General features: G+C 37.5%; 1 protein-coding gene across 1 annotated transcript in view; it reads left to right on the top strand.

Annotated features, from left to right (window-relative positions):
- Positions 1-8130: 8130 nt before the first annotated feature.
- Positions 8131-16278, top strand: part of LOC125240743 (cold shock domain-containing protein E1) — a 76509-nt gene continuing 68361 nt past the window's right edge. Inside the window, exons 1-3 of the mRNA XM_048148791.1 lie at positions 8131-8198; positions 8525-9004; positions 13770-14002. Coding sequence (XP_048004748.1) covers positions 8887-9004; positions 13770-14002 — 351 coding nt within the window. The 5' untranslated portion in view covers positions 8131-8198; positions 8525-8886. The remainder of the gene's footprint in view (positions 8199-8524; positions 9005-13769; positions 14003-16278) is intronic.

Raw genomic sequence — 16278 nt, 5'->3', positions numbered from 1 at the left:
CCTCTCAGGGGTAGGTATGCAACAGGGTTACGAAAATCGGACTACCTTAATTGTAACGGTCGCAGAAGTGTAAGTATGAATAATTAGATAATTACTTACGAGTAGGTATAATTTCTCAGAATTTGTTTACTTTTTAAACCGTTTCAGTTTATATTTTAAGTATTTTTATAGTTTTAAACAAGTCCTCTTTACTTATATATTCGGGAAAAGTCATTAAAAAAAACGCTTTTGTTTAGTAACTGACCTACCTTTCTACGAATAACCTGACTCGGAGTCCATAAGGCAAGAGACAATGTGGTACCTAGTCAATATCTAGTACCTAAGTACTGATTGTTTGAGAATATCTTAATTAATGAAGACGATATGAAATTTCATAACTATGTTTAAATTCCATCCTTCATTATCGTAGCCGAGTAATATACAATAATCAATACAATATTACAACAGAATACAATTTTTATGTGTGGTTTGTAGGCATTGAACTACTATGTACTACGTACTAGAAATGACAACTCGAACATATTCTGTGCGCCGACCGGCAGCGGCGGCAGCGCGAGGCGCATGCGCGTGAAGCGAACCGTGTCATAGAGTAAGACTTGACCACCTAGACGCGACACTTTTAGTGTAGACCTTTGTTTTATACTTTGTGTGTGAAATACTAAGTAGTTTACTTTTAGCACTATTATACATTGTGTTATATTTAATTTCTACTTTGTGAAATAAAAATAAGTAATTGTTTTTTTTCAATAATTTTAATTTCCTTTGAATAAAATTAGTTTTGTAAGTTTCTGTCGCTCAGAATAATAATCGCGCCATTCACCTTGTTTTACCTCCCTTAAACACCGGTTGCATTAAATACTATTTCAGTTTTGGTGTCACTATTTTTCGTCAATAATGAGAATTATAATTCAGAAATAATTCAAAATCATGCTTATTGTATAATATTATCGACTAAAATTCGTATTAGAACCGTGTAATATTCAAAACTATAAATTGAAATAAATATTTTTATATTATATATTGAAAACAGAATATGATCACAATTATTACACCTTATTACCTACATGTCATGTCTGCGCGATTCATCTATGATTCCAGTTGTCAAAATGGCGGCCATAGCATCGCGTTTAAGGAGCCCGTCCCTTCATTATAATAATTACTTAAATTAAGTTAGATCAAAATAGCTTGTCTACTAACCGATGAAATGTGACACCGTCACTTTTATTAGATTTTCTCGTATGGCTTCAACAGTATCTTATAGCACAGGAAGGCATTTTTTCATTTTATTTGTGTGCAGTCAGAGACAACCTCCTCCCACCACGCGCAGAGACTGACTGAGGCAACATAAGTCCACTGGACTTATGTTCGTGGCGCAAACTTTTTGTTCGCCGTGTCCTCTCTAGTACATTATACCTCAATGTTTGTAGGTAAGTTTTGTGACTTGGAATTTTTAATTGGATAGGTTAATCTTAAGTATTAACCGTAAGCATTTACCGATTTCGGCGCAAGGTTTTGCCAGTGTACAATACAAATATAAACGGACTATTGGCAACTCCATACATATAATTTAAGCCATAGAAATATTACACATAGAAAGATAGTTTCTATACAACTCATCGGCCAGCAATGAAGCCAAAACCCGATCGATGTGTGCGTGGAACGCTCGTGTTTCAAGCTAGGAACACACTACGCGGACGTCCGTCGTAAAACGACCGCGACCTGCGACCACATAACCGTGCAAACTATCAGTGTGGACGGAACAAAACATCCAGAGAGCCAGATTTCGATCGGACGTCCGTGCGCTCAAGGCCACGTCCGCGTCCGTCGACCGATAGTTTGCACGGTTGTCAAGCTAGGAACACACTACGCGGACGTCCGTCGTGAAACGACCGCGACCGCGAATCTGGATCAATGTGCACGGAATACAAATATCCGTGAAGCCAGATTTCGATCGGACGTCCGTGGCGCTCAGCGCGTCGGACGTCCGTCGACCGATCTGTTTGCTCGGTGTTTTGTATTTCCGTTGTCCAGATTCGCGTCGCGGTCGTTTTACGACGGACGTCCGCGTAGTGTGTTCCTAGCTTTATGTGTAATGTCATTGTCCAGATTCCCGTCCGCGGTCGATTCACGACGGACGTCCGCGTAGTGTGTTCCTAGCTTCACGCTAACCCCACGCACACATGCATATAAAAAATGTTGCCAGAGAAAAATGATTTCGCTCGAATTGGGATTTTTACAAAGTCGTTGTACTTGGTTATAATAATTAATTACTAATTATTTTTAGTGTGTGTTCCATGGAAATGTTGTAAGTAATGGTTGAAATGAATTTATTTTTAAAATATACATATTGAGTGCCTATACAGATACATTTCTGTTTGGTTAACTATTAGGTATCTAAAGTAACCGGGTACAACAGGAACCCTTTTGATATGGTGCGACTCTGGCCGTCTGTCTGTCTGTCACATTTCTAAATATCTTAAGAACTGTTCTACTTATGCTATCAATTTGTTTTTAACATCTACGAATTGGGAGAGTTATTATAGCGCTAACACATGACCGTACGAGGACCCTGCCGCACCAAAGTCATCCAATTACTATCCTGTAATTGGGAGCGAGAAAGAGTTATTCTTTTCTAGCTCCCACGTACAGACATTCATGTGTAAACAAATTTCATTTTAATTTATTAACATTGATTATTAGCGCGATATTTACACATACACTTCCTATATTTTAAACATCATTTCGCGAAAAAAAATCATTGGCCTGGCAACATTTATAAGAAATGGCGGACGATGAAAATTTCAATTTGAGTATTTACTATTTCGTAAAAATATCACCTTAAACTCTATACTTCCACGCGGAATGTAATGTCGGGCGGTTTATTTTTATTATATGTTGTGTTATAACATCCATTCTCGACACAACCTACAATATTACTCGCAAAAAAATATTTTCTTCGGGAGATGTTTTTAGAACGACTTGAGATTGAGTACTGCGAGGGCCGTTCGGATACAGTCACACGAGTGCGAAAAAAATTCGCACTTGGCATGGCTGCACTAGGATGTTCGGAAACACTATCTAGTGTTATAATTGACCGCAGCGAAGCAAGGGCTACGTTTTAACTCAAGCAATTTGCTTTTGTATGTCCGGATGTCTCGCTCTACAGCTCGCATTTCCCAACCGATTCGCGTGAAATTTTGTGACCAGATTCTATGACTCAATAAAATTTTTTTGTCGTCCCAGATTTTGGAAATTGTTAAAAATGACAGAGTCATGGGGCCTCACGCCTTAACTTTTAGCCGTATCGATATCTTAAAAGTCTTGTCTTTTAGATGCATGTATATATTGGCAAAAAAATGAGACGTTTTAGAACACAGGTTTAGACGGTAGATGTATAAATATGTAATTTTGAATGAGAATAAGCATTTTAATTTTGCCAATCTACGTATGTGTTAGGGTGGCTCTGTGGTAAGTCACCGTGCTTTTTTTCAAATTTCTAATCACCAAGTTCTGCGTTCGAATCCTCCAGGTGCCATAATTTTTGTATTTTTTTTTTTTGCATTTGAATTTTATATTAATAATTATATTTTAACCAACTAAGCGTTATATACATCTTATATACATATAATCATTTTTTTTTAGTAGAAAGTAAAATCCTGTTTACTTGTTGATCGAAATTTGCATTTTTATGTCCGTATATTTTCCTCTATTCAACCGATTCTTGTAAAATTTAATTATGTAACGAGACTATTTATATTTATTTTTTATGATCCAGTGTTTAATAATTTTGAAGTACAAAAAAAAACTTATTATTTATAAATAAATGTAGTGCCGAAGATGGCAAAAATAAGTACTAACCAATTTGATATAGAAAGGATGAGCTGAAATAATTACGATGCCTCTCCTACAACGTCACGCCACAGATGGCGTTAAACAAAAGATAAAAACTTACCTCGGAAAAATCAACAAAATTGTGTTTGACTAAAGAAAACGGAGTGGAGTCCCTCCGCGCGGCATAAGTGAAACTTCGTAACATAATTATGATAGCTGTTGGCAACAAGAAGAAAAATAATAAAAATAAAAATACAAAAAGTTTTGCATTTACCGGGAATCGAACCTAGAAATATGACTAGCGTGAGGGCAAAAATGTACCATGAATGACACTGCACCACCGTGGTTTATACTACATGGTACGAATTTAAGTGTTATGTGCTGCCAACTTTCAAGTAGATTGAATTAGTGTGTTGGCGATGCATCGTAGTATTTAAAATAGTTGGGTTAGGGTTTTCTTGTGACCCTTAAAAGCGAAAATAGGAAACCCACTTCGCGGGCTAGCGTCGACACGTTTACAAAACAAAAATTGATAACTAAACGAAAATGGACGACGAGGGGCGAAGCACCCACAAGGGGCTCGGGGCGAAGCCCACCGTCAAAAAGCCAACGTAGTACGTATGGAAAAAAAGTTAGGGTCTTTTTTTACGACCCTTAAGAGTGAAAATAAGGGGGGCTCGGGGGCGCAGCCCCCGCAAAATAGAAAAACCAATTAAGTTTCCAAACTAAGTAAGGTTAGGGTTTTCTTGTGACCCTGAAAAGCGAAAATAGGCAACCCACTTCGCGGGCCAGCGTCGACACGTTTACAAAACAAAAATTGATAACTAAACGAAAATGGACGACGAGGGGCGAAGCACCCACAAGGGGGCTCGGGGGCGAAGCCCACCGTCAAAAAGCCAACGTAGTACGTATTGAAAAAAAGTTAGGTTAGGGTCTTTTTTACGACCCTTAAGAGTGAAAATAAGGGGGGGCTCGGGGGGCGCAGCCCCCGCAAAATAGAAAAACCAATTAAGTTTCCAAACTAAGTAAGGTTAGGGTTTTCTTGTGACCCTGAAAAGCGAAAATAGGCAACCCACTTCGCGGGCTAGCGTCGACACGCTTACATATCCAAAATTGATAAGAAAAACAAAATGGACCACGAGGGGCGAAGCATCCACAAGGGGGCTCGGAGGGCGAAACCCCCGCCAAAAATAAATACCACGTAGTACGTATTGAAAATAAGTTAGGTTAGGGTTTTCTTGCGAAGTTTAAGATCGAAAATAACGGGGGCTCGGGGGCGCAGCCCGCCGCAAAATAGAAATACCGATTAAGTATCCAAACTAAGTAAGGTTAAGGTGTTCTTGTGACCCTGAAAAGCGAAAATAGGCAACCCACTTCGTCGACACGCTTACAAATCCAAAATTGATAAGAAAAACAAAATGGACCACGAGGGGCGGAGCATCCACAAGGGGGCTCGGGGGCGAAGCCCCCGCTAAAAAGAAATACCAACGTAGTACGTATTGAAAATAAGTTAGGTTAGGGTCTTTTTTACGACGCTTAAGAGCAAAGATAAGGGGGGGGGCTCGGGGGGCGCAGCCCCCCGCAAAAACGAAAGATCAATTAAGTATCAAAACTAAGTAAGGTTAAAGTTCTCTTGCGACCCTTAAGAGGGAAAATAAGGGGGGGCTCGGGGGGCGCAGCCCCCCGCAAAATAGTAATACCGATTAAGTATCCAAACTTAGTAAGGTTAGGGTTTTCTTGTGACCCTGAATAGCGAAAATAGGCAGCCCAGTTCGCGGGCTAGCGTCGACACCTTTAGAAATGGAAAATTGATAACAAAACCAAAATGGACGACGAGGGCGAAGCACCCACAAGGGGGGCTCGGGGGGTGAAGCCCCCCGCCAAAAATAAATACCACGTAGTACGTATTGAAAATAAGTTAGGTTAGGGTTTTCTTGCGAAGTTTAAGATCGAAAATAACGGGGGGCTCGGAGGGGCGCAGCCCCTCGCAAAATAGAAATACCGATTAAGTATCCAAACTAAGTAAGGTTAGGGTGTTCTTGTGACCCTGAAAAGCGAAAATAGGCAAATCACTTCGCGGGCTAGCGTCGACACGCTTACAAATCCAAAATTGATAAGAAAAACAAAATGGACCACGAGGGGCGGAGCATCCACAAGGGGGGCTCGGGGGGCGAAGCCCCCCGCTAAAAAGAAATACCAACGTAGTACGTATTGAAAATAAGTTAGGTTAGGGTCTTTTTTACGACGCTTAAGAGCAAAGATAAGGGGGGGGGGCTCGGGGGGCGCAGCCCCCGCAAAAACGAAAGATCAATTAAGTATCCAAACTAAGTAAGGTTAAAGTTTTCTTGCGACCCTTAAGAGGGAAAATAAGGGGGGGCTCGGGGGGCGCAGCCCCCGCAAAATAGTAATAGCGATTAAGTATCCAAACTAAGTAAGGTTAGGGTTTTCTTGTGACCCTGAAAAGCGAAAATAGGCAGCCCAGTTCGCGGGCTAGCGTCGACACCCTTAGAAATCGAAAATTGATAACAAAACCAAAATGGACGACGAGGGCGAAGCACCCACAAGGAGGGCTCGGGGGGCGAAGCTCCCCGCCAAAAATAAATACCACGTAGTACGTATTGAAAATAAGTTAGGTTAGGGTTTTCTTGCGAAGTTTAAGATCGAAAATAACGGGGGGCTCGGGGGGCGCAGCGCCCCGCAAAATAGAAATACCGATTAAGTATCCAAACTAAGTAAGGTTAGGGTTTTCTTGTGACCCTGAAAAGCGAAAATAGGCAGCCCACTTCGCGGGCTAGCGTCGACACAATTGATAAATAAACCAAAATGGACGACGAGGGGCGAAGAAAGAAATACCAACGTTGTACGTATTGAAAAGAAGTTAGGGTTTTCTTGCGGCGAAACACCCACCCGGGAGGCTCGGGGGGGGGGGGGTGGTATCCCCCACGAAATACCAACGTAATACCTATTGAAAATAAGTTAGTTTAAGGTTTTCTTGCGACGAACAAGAGTGAAAAAAGGGGGGCCCAGCTAAGTTAGGTTAGGATTTTCTTGTGACGCTTAGAAGCGAAAAGCCCACTTTGCGGGCTAGCGTCGACACGATTACAAAACAAAAGTTGATAAGAAAACCAAGGTCAGGATATGATGCTTGCCATTTTATCACTTATTTACGCGGATAAAGCATCCGTCACGTTGTGGCAAGTTAGTCAGTGTGAGATTGACATATGTGTTATCCACATTGATAAGTGATAAAAGTGCAAGCATGATAGCCCCACGGTTTTTATATGTTAAGTAAATGCAGAAATTGCCGTTAAGGGCTTGAGTTGAGTGCCTATAGCGTACGAGTATATGTCGCTTGAAACTGTTGCTGTCATGAGGTCATGACTTGACTGCGATAATCACTAATTAGCTTTCAGTTTTGCGTTCTCTAAGCATTTCGCGAAGGTCTACAGCTCCCAGAGCCACTATTAAATCTGAGATTTAAGCGTAATTTTTACATGAATGTTCTCAATTAACATCTTTTAAACTTGGCGCCACGCTTGGCGCTATAAACGTTCAGATTCAACACAACGAACAAAGTTACTAATGTAATGCGTTTTTTGCTACCTATTGTGGATTCATAATCTGTTCTTGCTTTAACTAGCTAAAATTAACTTGGGCATGATTTCAGTGTTCATTGTTTACATGTGAAATAACAAAGCAACTGTTAAATTATAATAAGGACCAGTAATTCTGTTTTATCTTGTTGTAAAAACAAAACGCTCGATGACAGATAACTCGGCATTGTTGCCAGTGTACAAAAACAAATGAACTATTGCCAACTCTATATTTAAGCGCAATTTTAACAAAGCTTATTTTATCCATTAATTATGTGTAAAATGTAAACTAAACTTTAAATCCCATTTTTTTAATATTACTTTCATACCTGGCTATTTATAGTTTCCAAATATTTTTTTCTTTATTGTTGTAAAGATATATTTTCAAAACATTTTCTATAAAACATAATTACACTTATCAAAACTTACCATTTTGCACTTCAATAATTAAGAAAATTATTTTACTCCTCTCAATATAAAAACTTAAATTCTTGTTATTGCAAAATAAAATATTGGCCGCTAACTTTAATCTTTAGTTCAGCCATAAATCTCGTGAAAATTAAATCTCTCTGATTGATAGAAATCAACTTCAGACAAAAAAATAAGGACAAAATTTAAAAATCCTCTTATTTTATTTATAATTTTTTACAACTAAAATATTTCTTATGGATGATTTTTAATATACCACTTTTATATAGTTTGTATGGCCGGAGTGAAGTCGTGAATGTTGACATTCAATATGGCGGTATGTCGTCAGTGCTATGCTGTGTCGTGGTGAGATTTAATAATTTCGTCGTCTTGTATATATCTCCATCTTAGATTAACATTTCCAAAAATCGTAACTAGTGTGTATTTGTAATCGACCTGCCTTAAATAAAGTTTATTGATACGGGTTTGGCATCGGCCGACGGCGATATAATTTGTGCAGATCTCGGTTTGATCGTGCGGCCGATACCTACCTAGATAGCAATAATAAAATGTAAAACTGAATTTCTAGTCTCCGCTTTGTTGCGATTATGTACAAATTATCCAAATTTGATATTGATTCAACTAATGGAGATACGTGGTTATATTTTTACTAATACGAATGTCTATTGCAGCTTGTGAGTGTCGGTTTCGGGCAAACGGTATAGCCTATAGATAGAAACAGAATATACGATTACCTTCAACAAGCCGATGTACCACAGAGCTCCGATTCAGCAAGCATTGAAGACATCTGAGGATCTAGTATATCATAATCATAAGTAGATTTATTTTTCAATATTAGTGGTTTTGGTGAAGAAATTGTGACACTTGTGAAAGAGACATGTTGGTGTTCCAATGAACACAAAGACTAAAGAAAATGTGATTTGTTTTCAATAAATTGTAACCACTTTTTAAATTACATTATTCTGTGATATATTCGTAAATACAGCGTTTTTCGAGAAATATACACAGAAGATACTGCAGTAAACAAGGAATAATGTCAAGCAATCCTCAGTGGAAGATGTTCCAGCCGCCAGATTCACACTCATCACCCCTGCAGGATATTCTTGATCTCCAGCATTCTAATATGCAGGCCAAACAGGCCTATCGAAATGGTAAGTTGACCATTTTACTTAAACACACTCAAAGGGCCTGGCCGGACTGCCATGGTAAAATCGCCCCTGGCTAAATATGAAATATTGATATGCAGGATTATTCGTATTGTTACTACATGTACTACTACTGAATATTATGCCTCAAACTATTTCCGTTTATGAAAAAAATAAAAAAAATAAAATTTTGTTTTTTATTTTTTTCTTTAAAACCGCGTATCCGATTAACTTGTTCTTTGGATATTTTATAGATATATTAGGGATACATCAATTAAAAAAAAATGAACTTCCTGACTTTTTGTTAAGTACATTTTTTTTTTAAATTTATGTTTTAAATTTTTTTTTTACCACATACGAGTTAGCGACACCTACTATATTTTCATATAATAATCGCGATTTTATACTCTATTACATATATTTTTATCAAAAATATTAGTTTGGATCAACAATGTCAAAATAAGTTATTTATATATTATTACCCTTTAGTACTTAGTACTTTGCTGTTGCTCCTGGAAAGTGATGTATGAAAATTTTGGCATAATTAATGGAAGATTTTTTTTAAATTGGAATATGTACATAGGCCGAAATTATTTTTCATCAACCCTCCCTACCCCTCCCCCCTCTGCGTCACCCATATACCCCCCCCTTAAAGAGCCGAAAATGCGATTTTTCTCGATTTCTGACAAAACCGATTAAGATACAGAAAAAGCGTATAGGAACGAAGTAATCCTTAATAAATTTACTACAAGTCTCTCATAAACACTTTAGTGCTAGCACTTATAATTTTCGCGCAATCCGTCACGAAAGTTGCTCCTTTCTTCAATTTTCTTTAATGAATGAAAAGTTTTCTCCTTAAATGCTTACGAAATCATCGGTTTGATAGTACCTACTAAAATATTATAAACTCAAGAATTAATTTCAGGGGAAAAAATCACTACCATGGGCGGGACTTGAACTCACGGCCTCTAGATTGATAGATATGATAGATAAATAACGCTAGGGGTACCATTGATTCATATGGTAGAAAGCTGAAAGATTCGCTAACTAGAGATGAGCTTTTGGTGGCTCAGTTGGCAGAGCCCTCGAGTTTCTATCCAGAAGCCGTGAGTTCAAGTCCCATCCATGGTAGTGATTTATCCCCTTAATTTAATATAGTCATGAGTTTACAATATTTTAGTCGTATCAAACAAATTTCGACGATTTCGTAAGCATTTTGGGAGAACACTTTAATATTCTTTAAAGAAAATTGCAGCAAGGACCAACTTTCGTGACGGATCACGCGAAAACTATAAGTGCTAGCACTAAAGTGTTAATGAGAGATTTGTAGTAAATTTATTAAGTATTATTTCATTGCTACACGTTTTTTCTGTATCTTTAACGGTTTTGTCAATAATTTAGAAAAACCGCATTTTGGGCTCTTTAAGGGAGGGTAAAGGGGTGACGCAGAGGGGGGAGGGGTAGGGAGGGTTGATGAAAAATAACTTCGGCCTATAATGTACATATTCCAATTTAAAAAAATCTTCCATTAATTATGCCAAAATTTTCATACATCACTTTCCAGGAGCAACGTACTAAGTACTAAAGGGTAATAATACATTTAAATAACTTATTTTGACATTGTTGATCCAAACTAATATTTTTGATAAAAATATATGTAATAGAGTATAAAATCGCGATTATTATATGAAAATATAGTAGGTGTCGCTAACTCGTATGTGGTAAAAAAAAAAAATTTAAAACATAAATTTAAAAAAAAATGTACTTAACAAAAAGTCAGGAAGTTCATTTTTTTTTAATTGATGTATCCCTAATATATCTATAAAATATCCAAAGAACAAGTTAATCGGATACGCGGTTTTAAAGAAAAAAATAAAAAACAAAATTTCTTTTTTTTAATTTTTTTCATAAACGGAAATAGTTTGAGGCATAATATTCAGTAGTAGTACATGTAGTAACAATACGAATAATCCTGCATATCAATATTTCATATTTAGCCAGGGGCGATTTTACCATGGCAGTCCGGCCAGGCCCTTTCATTACACAATTAGCGTATGGTATGTAAAAAAAGTTGGTAAATAAAATTCTTAAATTTACATGAAGTTATACCTACCAGTTCCCGTCTGAGGGCTGTGGAATGTGGAATAGATTCCTTTTTTCATTTATTGCTGTAATTTGATACCTATTTATTTGAAATTCCATGTGGTTAATATGGGTAGTTTTTTTTTGCAAATGTGGGTATCCCACACACTGGTAATTCATTTATCTTTTATTTTAAGACAATGTACTACCTATTAATTACATATTTTGCTCTTATGTTTTGAGGTTAGTCCTCTGATAGGTATCTACTCTAATTGTGTCACATAAGGCAGTTTAGATACAGTTACAAGTACAGTATTCTGCTGTTGTTTGTGTTGATTTTGAATGAGTCTGTATAGTTAATCATCATATCTTCTGCATCTTACATCTTTACTTGAGTTATCTTTGATGATCAAACAATTTAATATGACCAGTTCTACATCTGTGGCCCATTTCTCGAAGCTACAAGTTACAATTTACAAGTGGTAGTAATGTCTAATAATGGCTTATATGACAAGTTGAAACTTTTTTCAACAGCGGAAGTCTTTACTTCCGCTTGTAACTTTCAGTTTTGAGAAATGGGCTACTGATCTGTTTATATTTCTCTTGCGTTACACACCTTTTTTAGGGTTCCGTACCTAAAAAAGGAAAAACGGAACCCTTATAGGGTCACTCGTGTGTCTGTCTGTCCGTCTGTCACAGACAAACTGCCGAACCGATTAACTTGAAATTGGCACACATGTAAACCTGTGACCCAAAGCCGGACATGTAATTTAAATTAAGAAAATTTAATTAAAGGGGCCACTTTTGGGGGGGTAAAAGTGAAAACTAAAAATCAAAGTTTCTAGAACTATATTGTATACTAGGGAAAAAAATGTCCACCCCCCCCCCTCCTTATCTCCAAAACTAATAAGGGTAAAATTTTCAAAAAAATACACGAGATAGTTTTCAATCTAAAGATCACAGGAAAACCTATTAGAAATCTACAGTAAAGCGTAAGTCGGACTTAAAAGAAAAAAACTCAAATTACGAATTTCGCTCACTGCCGTTGCAAGGAGTTACCAAATCTCTTGAGATTGTGTGAGCACGTTTAAATATTACATCAGTGTCAACCAAGTCTGTCAGTAAATAAGAACAAAGAAAACTATATGCATCCTTTTCTTTAGGGTGCTAGAGAAAAGGATACCTATAGTTTTCTTAGTTCTTAATTCTTATTTACTGACAGACTTGTTTGACAGAATATATAAACTCATTTCTGTTTCGTTTTGTTCAAAATATCGATTATTCGCAAAAATGACTTAAGTTCCTACTACGGAACCCTTGCAACGCGAGTACAACTCGCAATTGGCCGGTTTTATAATATAAACTTAAAATTAGAAAGAAATTGATAATTATTTTACCCATGTGAATTGTTGCCTGGTAGAGTCCGTTCAGAAAAGGAAGAGTCAATGTATGGAGCTTTATACATTCTGTGACCCCTCTCTTTCTCAACAGACTTAATACATAATTCTTTCCTTAGTTTGGGGCTATGGTGGAGCTAGTAAAGTATACCAAATCCAGTGCAACTTCATGTTATCACAATAACTAGTGGTATTCCAATAAGAATTTTCTGACATTGTTAAAAATAGACATAATCAGATTTTTTGGCTGCTAAGACAAAAATGTATTTATTTTAATATATAATCCACCGTCCAAAGACTACAGTGCAAAGTAACTTGGTAATGTTAATAGCAGTATAATCACTTTAAAAAAGTTTGGTTCCAAATACATAGTTGATTTAGTATAGTCATACTTATTATGTGTCGCTTAACTTCAAACTTGGGTAAATCCATTCTGCTATGAGGTTGATTATCTTTCAGATCATATTACATTTTTTATATATTCAACCTTAAAGCAGAATGGATTCACCCAAGTTTGAAGTTAAGCAACACTCATGATTTAGTAGGATATTAATACTGTGGGTCTTGTGAAAAAGGGTATACCCTAGTTAGTATAGTTATACCCTTTTTCACTAGACTCACAGTTATAGTCAGTCAAATAAGTGAAGTTCATACTCAAAACTTACAGAATTCTTTAAGTAAATTAACCCCGAGACACGCGACGCTCTGGTGTGGCCGGTCACTTAGGAAATCTATGCTAAAAACGCCATGTAGTTATGATTTGATTTGTTAGATGTTCTCAATGAGTATTTTGCCACTTGTTGGAAGTACATAGAAATTGAGACCGATTAAGTTAAGTGACTGTCATAAATTATTTCATATTATCTTTAAATGCAAGTATATACCAGGTTTCCACTGCAAAATGAACGAAAAATCATTTGTTCAGTGACTTCAAAAAATAGGAAGAATTTAGAATTCTTTTTTCGCATAGAAAAAGGCCAGAAATGGATGTATCTTATGAACTGTATGTCTTAATTAAATATGATCACTTTCTGGTATTGTCTTGGCCTTTTGCTATGTGGACTTTTATTATTTTTAGATATAAAAAAAAATACAACATTTACGAAATACTTGATGGAATCATCACTGTATGAACAGTAGGTAATTTGTCTCAGAAAACATTAGTCAGCCCGGTACAGGATATGGGCCTCAAGAACAAAATTAGTAAAGCAGCACACTGCTAGACTACCCTCATCTAATGAATCTAATGACCAGACAGTGTGACATAATGTCTCCCTTGCATTGGCCAACAGGTACATTTAGCAGCGATTATCCAAGTTCTCCAAGAGACAATTATAACAACGTGGGAAAGACTGGCGGGGGTGGCGGCAACCGCTTCACTCTCGCCAACTACAACATAGACGGGTGCCCGATGGGCGACTCGGTGGGGGTGTACTCCTCCAGTTCCAATAACACATCGTCCCAGCAATATGACTCTGTTAACCACCCGCCTATCAGAGAAACTGGGATTATTGAAAAGCTACTGGTAAGTTTCTTTTACTTTGAATAGAGGAGCATTCCACCAATGTCTTTGCTTAGAACGTTTAAGTTGTATAATATATGAATAGTAGTATATCATACACGGTGTTTTTTTAATTCCGTAAAATTAAGGATGTATTCTTGAGCTAAAAAAAATTAGTAAGCTTTGGAAAAAACGGTATAGAATCTTCGCGAAATTACTTAATACTCTCCCTATTACCAATTTCAAGGTTAACAAACTTATATAATTTCAAAAATACACCAATTACACACTTACAAATTAACACAAAACTACATAAAGCAACTAAAAAAAGAAAAATCCTATACTCTACTCATATAGGCCTAATAACTTTGCGCGAGGCATTGTTACCAGGACAATAGCCGCATTGCCTCTCTGTAGGGCTAAACTTAACCTTTGGGCAAAGATCACTCCTGCCCGGAGGTCGCCAGACGAACAAATAAGTTTCTGGGAGAGTTCTTTTACAATTTTTATGGTGTCTGACGACCAAGGTCCAAAGGTTTCAACCGCCAATGCCACAAACTCATAGTTGCTTTTCAGAAACGCGTACTTGCGACATTTGGCGGTTTGAGCATCTTCTGCGGCCGCACCTGGCTTTTTGGACGAGCGCTCTACGTAGGACGGTGCCAGCGTGTCTACACATGTGACGTCCCATGCCACCGACCGCCCCGAAAACCATGGCATTAGCGTGTACCCATCAGGTCGCTTACCGTCCGCCGATGACAGTCGCACTGGTTCTAGAGTTGCCGGTATAGCGGCGGTACCGAGGGCCCTATTTATAAGGTCGTTTAAGGCTGCATGTTCTCAACTCAACAAACCTATTATAATAAACCTTGATTAGTAGATCGATTCGAAGACAATTCACTGTTCGCGAAAGAGTAATTTAACATTAACCTTAAAACCTTAAAACATCAAAGTTAAATTCTATTAACGCGTGGCGTGCCTGGAAAGAGTTAATGGTGGCCACTAGTGTGAACTATGCACGAACAAAATTCTTAAATTTATTTCATCAGCTATAGAAAGCATGACCCAGTCGTTCAGGCGATCAAAGAATGTTAAATAAAACAATTACATTTGCTTCCTAATTGGATACGACATTTTATGGTTATTTTTCAAATTTGTTCTACAAATGCCGCTAGAAATTTAAATGAAATATGCTTAGATTTACCATGTACACTAGACTGCTTAGATTTACTATTTGGGACTATCATGGACCCTACTCGACGCTCGTTGAATTGTGCCACAATCGACCTTGAAAATATAAAAGTATGAACGAAATAGAAGGGGTGCGAACAATTGAACGACTTATTTAAGTCGAGCACAATTTGACTACGGCTTATGCCATAGCTACATACCTACATTTGACTTAAAATAAGTAATCTTGACAAGGCGCAAATTCGCCTTTTCATACACCTAATTAGTACTTATTTACATACTATCAACGTAATAATGGACAGAAAAGTGGAATGTATCGCATTCTGTCTTCGTTGACATTTCAATTATTTCAGAGGTCATAAGGGGCATACAAGAGACGACCCGACCTTTGCAATAATAATAGTCTAACTTAATTTAGAGTATAACTAGCCTCACTGGAACTATATCTAAAAATATACTAATGCATTGCCATGTTTTATTTAGTTTTGGTTGTATTGGGCTTTTTCCGCGCGTCGACAACCATTGTGCTTATTTTACGTGCTTTATTTAACCCTTAGAGCGTGCGCAGACAGAGAGCGTTCTGGAGTTCTGCGTTCCGCGTTCAGAGTTCTTGCGTTCTTTAGAATGTACCGAGTCTGTAGCAACAACGCATACAGCGGGCAGTCTGACCGCGGCGGTCAAAGCGGAACGCCGCGTTCTTGCGTTCTTTTCCCACCGAGACATAGAACGCCGGAACGCGGGGATGTCTGAGATTGCAAACACAGAAAAAATAATGAATTGGTTAGAGAAAGGAGGGATTTCTGAGGTCGAATCTACCTAGTCTAGCCATAAGTTCTGTTACAAATGAAAATAAACATATTTTTAAAATAATGTAATTTATTTACAACAAGTAAATGTTTTTTTGTAGGTTGTAGGTAAGTTAATAAGGTTTCTAAACAATATATTTTTTATTCAAAATGCCCGCCTTTAGCTGTAATACATGCCCTCAAACGATCCGGCAGCACTGTCTCCATTGGAAAATTTGCCACTGCTACCTTCAAAGATTTTTTTAGAGAATCGATATTGGTATGGCGTATAGTCTCAAGTATACGCACACAACTCTCGAGAAG

The sequence above is a fragment of the Leguminivora glycinivorella genome, chromosome Z (assembly GCF_023078275.1).
Source record: "Leguminivora glycinivorella isolate SPB_JAAS2020 chromosome Z, LegGlyc_1.1, whole genome shotgun sequence".
NCBI lineage: Eukaryota > Metazoa > Arthropoda > Insecta > Lepidoptera > Tortricidae > Leguminivora > Leguminivora glycinivorella.
This window is presented reverse-complemented; position numbering and strand designations above follow the sequence as displayed.